At 45.0% G+C, this 9,829-nt stretch overlaps 1 protein-coding gene across 1 annotated transcript in view; it reads left to right on the top strand.

Moving 5' to 3' along the window:
* Positions 1–3,743: 3,743 nt before the first annotated feature.
* The window catches only part of MAP1B (microtubule associated protein 1B), a 98,385-nt gene continuing 92,299 nt past the window's right edge, over positions 3,744–9,829 (top strand). The window contains exon 1 of the mRNA XM_088443764.1: positions 3,744–3,924. Within this exon, the coding sequence (XP_088299890.1) occupies positions 3,744–3,924 (181 nt within the window). The remainder of the gene's footprint in view (positions 3,925–9,829) is intronic.

Below are 9,829 nucleotides of genomic sequence, written 5' to 3'. Positions count from 1 at the left end.
GATTATATTACAATTGCCACAACTATACTTGTCTGCATTCAGGGATTCCCAATTTGTATGTAAAACACTCACAGTTTCTGGTGCATTGTCTATTCTATTTACTTTTTCGCATGAGGCTGTTCTTCTAGTTGCCCTTGGTAGATTATCAAAAACATTGCCATCTGTTCTTAGCTCATGAGTTGTAACTTAAAGTGACGCTGGTCGCAAAATGGCGTCTTGCAGATTCTTGTTTCTAAAATGGAGTCTAGCTGCCATTCGCAAGATGGCGTCGCGCACGCTTCAATTTTAAACTGATCTTGTCTCAGCCAATTATCCAGCTTTGACAGGGGGATACTTAGTAATTGAGGTAAACCCCCGAAAATGTGTGTTTTCGGGGATTTTACCTGAAATATTGAATGATAAATGGGCCCCTATGACACCTGGAACCACTTACTACTTACAGTGGCATTTATAAATAATTGCGGAAATGTCAAGAGACATTACCCCGATTGTTGCAGTAACACTCAGGGCTGCTCTGTGGCAGCTTGCCGCCAGTACTAGGACCAAAGGACGCTCCAGGTGGCAGCTTAAAAGGCTACAGGGTGCAGTTCCAGGCATCCTGCATGGCAAATACAAGTGCCACGGGTCAGTGATGTTGCTGCCCCCTAGGCCCTTGGTGGCGGCACTGCTTGCACAATGCTAGTTACAGCCCAGACATGAATTAAAGGCAGGTAATGAGGATTATCAGGACCAGAAGGAACCTTCATATATGCAGAGCTACATTTAATTTACTGCAACCCACATTTTTAAATTCAGCAGCCAAAAGTGGGACCTATTTAGTGCCTGATTTGGGAAGTGTGTAGTAAATAATGGTGGCAAACAAACAAATATTATATTACATATGTACAATATATTACATATCTCCTATGATTGTTGGTAGAAATGAGGTAAAAGAGGCAGAATGGAGAAGAAACTCAGGGTAGAGATCAGAGAAGATACCTTGCTGTTGGCAGTCCGATAACGCCAGCAAAATCTGCAGCTAAATAAAGAAAAAATAAACATTTTGGAGCTTGATACATACATTACCTCACTTTCCCATAGAGGACATAGGAGTAGCCATATAATAACTTTCATATTGAGCTTGTTACACAATTGCAATTCTATTTTTTTTTGTATGTACAGTATGTATGTACAGTATGTATAGTTGAGTTTGTTTATTTTGAAGAAGAATCAAAGGGTTTGAACACAGCGCTGAGTGGAATCTACCATGTTGTTTGTTTGGTCAAATTCAGGTGTGTAAAGTGTCACTAGGATCATTTCAGGTAGCAGCAATGTTAGGGTGCACTGTTTTTCCTTTTTACTATATTGCCTTGTCCAAAAAAACAAAAATAAGCCTTGATAAAGGTATGCAGTCAGGAAGTCGACATTCACTGTGTCGACATTCCTAGGGGTACATTTACTAAAGTGAGAGTTTTAAAAGTGATGTTGCCTATAGCAACCAATCGGATTCTAGCTATTATCTTCTAGAAGGTGCTAGATAAATGTTAAAAAGAATCTGATTGGTTGCTATGGGCAACATCACTTTTCAAACTCGCTTCTAAAAACTCTCACTTTAGTAAATTTACCCCCTAATGTCAACAGTCAGAATGTTGAATGTTATCATGGTGACATGGTTGAAATGTCGAGTTCTAACATGTCAACATCTGCAAAATGTGACAAAGGGGTCTATTCATGTAGAACATGAACTGGCTACTATATATACCATCACATCGATGCTATATATAGTGATGTTTTGTAGCTTTTCATGCACACTTACCCGTGCTGCGTCTTCCTATGATATCTGGTCCCTCAGCGATCCGGGGAAGCTGTGAGAAGACAGACATACCAGGAGCCCGATATGTCTGCTTCCCACTGCGCATGAGACGGCATCTGAGAGCAGCAGGTCACGTCAGACCTGCTGCAAAGGACACTGGGCTAAAGGCGGTGGGCCAGCATCGGTGCCAGGCAGAGAGCAGGGAAGTATTCAACTTCACAGTATTCAACTTCCCTGCTATTTTCGTTTTGCAGCACAGATTACGCCATCCTGAGATGGCGAATCTGTACCCAGCAGAGGAACGGAAAGCTGAGCTTTCTGTTCTTTTATGAATCACACTCAACATCAGGGGTGTTTCTAGAGGGGAGCGGGCCCGGGTGCAGTCTCTGTCACAGGCCCCGTCCTCTCAGACCGACAGCGCACTGAGCGGTGCGCGGCCAGCGCCGCACTTATAGACTCTGGGCACTAGAGTGTGCCCAGAGTCTAAAGCGCATGAGCAGGTCACCGGGTAAATGGCCACGGTGGCCATTTTCCCTGTACTGCGTATGCGCAAAATGACTGGTAAATGGCCGCGGTGGCCATTTTCCAGCCGTTTTTACATCGCTGACACCGCTGCCAACATTGGACTCCAGAAAGGTAAGTATAATATGAGTACAGGGTGTGCGGTGGACCTAGGGGCCCATGTGCACCGCACACCCTGCACCCATTATAAATACGCCCCTGATCACCATACTAAAGTATGGTGATACGATTCATGCACGGAACTGGGGTGCCGCTGGAGAAATAATGAACTTCTCCACGGTAACCTGTTCTATGAATAGCACCAGATAAAAGCCACAAAACAGGGCTTTTCTCTGCTCCATGAATAGACCCCAAAAACAGTTAACATTAGTGTTAGGGTTGGGCCTAGCTTTAGGGTTAACACTGGCATTAGATGCCCCCATACATGGGGCGATAAAGCAGGTGATCCGACTGATTGGTGTGATTTGCCTGCTATATCGCACCGTGCATGGCCCTGATATCCGGCCGTGCGCGCTACCGTGAGGTCGTACATTGCACCCCCTGATCTTTCTGCAGGACCAATTGATCAGGGGATGCAATGTGCGATCCCATGGATTGCTATGCGGGTAAGGGAGGGGGGAGCCGGCATATCGGGTGGTCAGCCACCCGATCGCACTGTGTGTGCGGACCGCCTGATATGTTTGATAACAGATCCCCTGTCGTCTCGTACGGTGCCATCACACCGTGTATGGGGGCCTTAGTGTTATTTGAAAAATGGCTTGTTGACATTTCATCAGAGTTGAGATGCTCAATGTCAACATGCTGAACATGTCGGCATATCAGTCAATATTTTCACCATGTCAACATAGTCTACTTAATATACTGAACTGAATTCTTCATAAATATACCCCCAGGCCACATTTAACTGATTCGGAGCAATAGATTCAGCTCATTTGTGTGGCCAACTTCATATAATAGAAAGTTATTCATATGTGGCGAATGCATTGCCCACATGTGATCATGAAGGGGTGTATCACCTCTGGACATAAGGGCGGGGGGTATGAGAATGATATCATGGCCTCCTACAGAGAAAAGTACATAATGTAAGCTAATGTCTAACATGTATAACATGGTTACCCCTGATCATCACCAGTGTATTGTCTCAGCAGCAGTAGCAGCATCACCCCTTCTCCTGGCTTCTGCTTCCGGAGGCTATAATGTGATTTGCTGCAGATGACATCAGACGTGGATGCTGGAAAATAGACTGATCACTAACGCGATTCTCCTCCCAGGGTCCCAGCCCAGACTCTCCGTATAAAAGGCAGCCTGCCTCCCCTCCCCGGCTCACTCCCTGTCTGCTCTCCGCCACAGCAGCCTAACGGAGCGGGGGGAGGAGTACAATCACCCGGGGAGAGGCACTGCCACCACAGGGGGGCAACTTTTTTCAAGGATGGCAACTCTGGTGGAGCCAACAGCGGACGTGGACCCGGCACACGCCATCCAGAACCCTGCATCCACCTCCCCCAGCCTGTCTCACAGATTCCTAGACAGTAAATTTTACCTGCTGGTGGTGATTGGAGAAATTGTGACAGAGGAGCATTTGAAGTGTGCCATCGCCAATATAGAGAGAGGTAAGCCCTGGCAGTGCCACTCACCCTCACCACAGGTTGCACAGTACTCTGATACTTGCTGACCTCTTGGATATATCTGTGGCTGCTAGCTATAATCCCTAACCTGGAATATTGTTACTTATTACATGGCCAGATATTATAAGCATTGTTGGTTGCAGCAAGAACATAGAAATATTCATCTTTAAAGGGAACAAAGACAATCTGATGCAGCCACTCCCTTTTTCTGTAGAGAGAATGTGGTGGGCTGCAGATCTAACAGTTGGCAAGTAGGCAGCAGCCCCTCCCTCCCTCTGCTGTCTCAGTGACAGTGCTGCCATCAGGACCTGGGCTCTGGGAGGAATCCCTCATACAATAAGTGCCAATAGTTCATGCATTTACACTACTTATACATTGTATCTGCGCTGTGTTACATTGTGGTCTGTTGTACTTATACATTGTATCTGCGCTGTGTTACATTGTGGTCTGTTGTGAAGCACTGATTTACTGTGTGGTTCTGCCATCAGTGTGAGCTTTATATAATGAGATGTAAGTGAGACTATTGGCTGATATCTTCTTGATTTACAAAATACATGAGGCAGAGAAGGGAAAGTTGCTGCCTGAATACAGATCACAGCTGGTGGGGCACAGCCTGCTGCTGGGTGTATGCATGTACTGTATGTGCCAATGATGAGCTGCTGGAGACACATGGGCAATGCTAAGCCAGCAAGGGCACACGCTGCACCCCACCCAATGCCAGAAGCAGCTCTACTGCTGCTATCCTTTGTCACTAATGGTTTATTGGAATAATCCAGCAGCTGCTAAACCTCTCATTGATTTATCAGAGGTCATGTTGTCTGCAGTGGCTTCCACGCTGAAAGGTGGTGGCTTATATGGCTTGTGTCAACGCATTATTACTTCATGCCTATACACCTTCTGGACTGACTGACAATATTTTGCGGTGTAACGTGTATCTGCAGCACACATGCTGAGATGATCATTGTTCTTGTAGCTGCACTCTACAACCTTGTGCATGTCATTCATGCATACAATGCCCTATGCATCCATACAATGCACTATGAAGCCACTTGCCCTTGCAGCAGATCTCCATGGCGGGTGTAGGAATGACACTTGCTGGCAGCAGGCAGCAGGGAGAGATGCCGGCTGGTGGGCGTGGTGCAGTCCGCACTGCGGTCCCTACGGCAGCGTATGGCAGCACACAGTGGACAAAGAGTGTTCGTGCAGGCAGCATAGAGCAGAGAGCCTCTGCCCTGTGTGTGTGCTGCCTAATGCTGCTGTGTCACTCCTCCACCTTCACCTGTGACTCCCTCTCTACTCACACTACTAGCAATCACTGACCACGGAGCAATCAGCATGAGTTTGCAGTATTATATACAGTAATGCAAATTCTAGAAAGACTGCTAGTGAAAATATAGCTCAATATATGAGCATTTTAATGCCTGATATTTTGATGGAATATAATAATTGTGCTAGATCACTTAGCTTATATACGTAAAAACCAAGGTCCTGAAATATTGTTATGGGCATAGTCTTCAGCAAGGCAACCAGGTGAACGCCCATCTGTGCCATCATTTGGGGAAAGGAAATAACATAAATGTGATACAAGTAAAATACATAAAACATATGTTCGACTACTTTAACCAAGGGTTAAAATCAATTGCTCATCTTTGTCCAGTTTTCTCTATTGGACCAATGGTCACAATGTATTGCTAGTGTGCTCCTAGTAACACCACACCAGGAATTTATACTAATATCATTGCAGGCCTGCTTGCTTTACTTGTGTATGGTAATATATTTGTAAATAACAATTGACTGTTGTCATTTTTTTTTATGTGTCAAACTAGAGAGTCAGCTGAGCGACGCTAGTCACAGGCCGCACCTTTGTTGTGCTGTCATTAGGGGAGATGGGCAGCAAGGCTCAAGTGTAGAGACGCAATGAAGTAGCATATTGCTTATGTCTGAACTAAGGTAGCATATATCCACACAATACTGTATATTCTATAACAGTTTACAAGTATCCCTCGCTAAGACCCAGTTGACATTCAAATGTTAATGTATTCAGCACATATTCTATATTATTAATGCTAAGGTTCCTGGTAGATTTATGTTTCTCTCTTGCATGGTTTTCTATAGTAACTGTCCATAGATTGATATTAGTGGACTGCTGTGTCAGACTGACAATGTATTATTGCAGAGTATGGTGACTGGTGGTACTGGGAAGCAGATTAGGAGCCAGAAGGTGACAAGAACCTTTCTATGATGCCTGTAGATTTGTGTTGCCTGAGACAACATTCTCACCTCCCACCTTAGGAGGAACGCCCCTCGCCCCTGGATGGATGGAGAGAATTGGCAGTATGGAGAGAAGCCGCAGCTCCTAGGGCAGAGACTACACTAGGGCCATCTTTTGTGTTGAATCTGTGTGGCTCTTGGCCATGCTTTTATTCCTCTGTGTATGTCTGTGGCTGGAGATGTCTGACCTGAAAACTCTGAGGAAGGTAGAGAGACTGAAAGAAGATTTAACAGCTAAAACTGAGCTGAACATTCATAACAATATAATGCATTCATTGTAGGATGGGGTTTTTTTTTACCAGAATTTAGAAACATAACAATTTACACTTCATATATTGTTCAAGTATCTTCACCTACTTGTGAGTAAATAGTATTCACTGACACACTGCACCATTCTATTTAGACACATTTATGTAAGTCAGTTCATTAAAATAGCCATATTTTGTGCGTTTTACAAATCTCTCACAATTGGAAGATGCATGCAGGTCTGCACCTGTAGTACGTGTGCCAGGTTCACATTAGGCCTAAGTCGCATACACCCATGGGTTTAACCATTTGTTTTGCATACAAAGCAAGCATTTGCTATTGGCCTACAATTAAACGTAGTAGCTCTCTAATACAGCGGATAAAACCCTCCATATTGTGCATGAAAATACAATTGGTAAACCATGGACACAATAGCATATGCCCTTTATAGGCTTATATACATCTGTGTGCTGGTCTGTATCTGATTGCAATGACAGGAACAGGCTCTTACTGTACTCTGGCTACATTAGAACCTCCTTACGCCATTACAAACAGCTGAAGCTCCCCCCACATCTTATGTATTAATGGGATCTAAAATGTCAAAGGGCATACTAATTCAGTCATTAGAGCTACTGTGATTTCATTGTTCTCCATCCTGTGTATGAGTCAGCCATTCCCAACTGTGCATTTCTACAAAACAAGATTGCCAAGATGTCAGCTACCATATGCCTGCTCTGTTGGAGAACACCTCCCCCTACATGGCGACCTACTGCAGAATTTGTGAGACAGCATTTTTATTTAGTGATGCGTAAACACTTCAGTTATATCATGTATATTATTCAGAAAGTAATACACAACCTTTGATACAGGCTTTATTTGCTGTAATATAATAAAGAAATAAACAAGTTAAATGAACCCTACATATGCCGGGTCACTTCAGCCCGCTTCCTCTCTGCCCCATTTCACCCAAGCTCATCCCTTCCCCACTAAACGTACAGCTCTTCCTGTCCTCTCCTGCAAGGTGGCTGTCCAATCTGCGGCAGTGAGAGCCATGGAGGTGGTGGGGGGTGGGGTTTGTAAACAGCGCCCCCTGTCATGTCTGAGGCATGACAGGCTTCCTGCATTATATAAATATTGTGTAACTGTCATCACAAGGCAGCTTACAATTTAAATCCTCAAATATGGATAAACCTTTTTCACTGCTACATAACTATTAAATGTGAGTCTCTGATGATTGATTCTAATGTATAATGGTGACATTACCCTATGAGACACCTGGGAGTATATTTACTGCAGTGCAGGTTTTTATAAGTGGAGATGTTGCCCATAGCAACCAATCATATTCTACTTAATAGTTACCTAGCATCTTCTAGAAGATAATAGCAAGAATCTGATTGGTTGCTAAGAGTAACATCTCCACATCTAAAATCACACACTTTAGTAAATATACCCCCCTTTTGTTTGTCTAGTTGGTGTATGTATTAAGTTGTCCAGAGCTTTGGTCTGTGCTAAAATAAGAAATGGTTAGCAAATCTAAGTTGATTTGAATGAACATTATTATCACTATACATGACTGAACCTGTACAGCACTGGCTATATGACCATCACCATATACAGAACAAAGTATAAATCATATATCCAGTTAAAAGTAAATAGCAAAGTCACGCCTTCCTCATAGCTAGTACTGCTATATTCTGTGGTGGTAGTGAGATGACCTGGTGCAGCGCTGGCAAGGTACAGTTCTACTAAAATACAGGGATCACTGGCATGTGATGCCCACAGTTCTACTACTAGAGGAAGTAGTTGTAGTGAATGTAGTGTAACTTTCCTTGGTTATATAGGGCCTGATTCAGAGTTGTGAACAAGTCTGTGTGCGTACGGATCTAGTGATTATTAGAAAACTGCCCATGTGTCAGGCCCTGCATACGCTACCTAGAGCCTCCATGGGTAACTTGGGGGTCTATTTAATAAGCTCTGAATAGCCTGCAATTGCGTCAGCATGTCCACAATATGCTCGCTGCAAACTTATCTGACATCGGAACGCCCCATTGCACCCAGTCAGTGGCAGGTGGAGATACCCCTGAGATCCGTATGACTCCAAGGGGGTCTATTTACTAAGCTGTGTTAGGAGATAAAGTGAACAGTGATAAGGTACCAGCCAATCAGCTCCTAACTGCCATTTTTCAAACACAGCTAACAGTTAGGCGCTGATTGGCTGGTACTTTATTACCGTTCACTTTATCTCCTAACACAGCTTGGAGTCATATGGATCTCAGGTGTATCTCCACCTGCCACTGAGTGGGTGCAATGGGGCATTCCGATGTCAGATAAGTTTGCAGCGAGCATATTGTGGACATGCTGACGCAATTGCAGGCTATTCAGAGGTGAGCATATGCAGAGAGCTGTCCGACGTCAGACAGATCTCTTTACCAAGAATAGGGCTGGTGAAAATGCGGGCTGATGATGACGGGGGTTTTCACTAGCGTATGGCTTGGGGTGATGCAGTCGCATAGAGTCGGCCACCTTTGCGGAGATAGACATTTATTTCTGAACACCCAAGCGCCCATAATTAAGTGTAACTCTGAATTACACCCATAATTACTAGTTGTGCAAGTATTGAGCCATTACTAGTTTAAGATAAGAATCTTGGCCAGTGCCGTAACAGGGCAGCAGTGCGCACTGTGCATGCCCCACCCCCTGAGGACAAGACAAGGCGCCAAGGGGGCAGGGCCGCCAGTCCTATAATGCTCCAGGTGATTGTACAGGCTGCAGGGTGTGGAGTTCTGTCTGCAGGGTGCCTCCCCCTAGGCTCTGTGACCTGGGCGATGGCACTGCTCGCTCACACCTAGTTACAGCCCTGATCTTGATTGACTTAAAATAGTAGAGGAACTCCCATGTAATGAGAAGTAAATGTGCACGGCCAGCGCCGGAGTTATAGACTGGGCACTAGAGTGCGCCCAGAGTCTATAGAGTATGCGCTGGTCACCGGGAAATGTACTGCGCATGCGCAAACGACGGAAAAATGGCCGCGGTGGCCATTTTCCAGTCGTTTTTACAGCGCCGAACCCCCGCGCATACGTGGGACTCCGGAGAGGTAAGTAATACTATGGGTACAGGGTGTGCGGTGCAGGGCCCCCCTGGACCCAGGGGTCCATGTTCCCCGCACACCCTGCACCCATTATAGATACGCCCCTGTACACACCACAATAAGGAACCGCAGTATGTACCCAAAGACAGGCATCACGGATGCGATGCTTAGTAAATTCCACCCTTAATATGCTACTGTTTAGAGGACTTGCATAGGGGCTTATACTGTTTAAGACAGAGGTATGTCCTTGTTTGGGCAGTTATGCAAGTCGTTCAATAAAGCAGT

Source organism: Taudactylus pleione, unplaced genomic scaffold (assembly GCF_031769625.1).
Source record: "Taudactylus pleione unplaced genomic scaffold, aTauple2 ptg000333l, whole genome shotgun sequence".
Taxonomy (NCBI): Eukaryota; Metazoa; Chordata; class Amphibia; order Anura; family Myobatrachidae; genus Taudactylus; species Taudactylus pleione.
The sequence above is the reverse complement of the archived record's forward strand: the minus strand, read 5'-3'. Positions and strand labels throughout refer to the sequence as shown.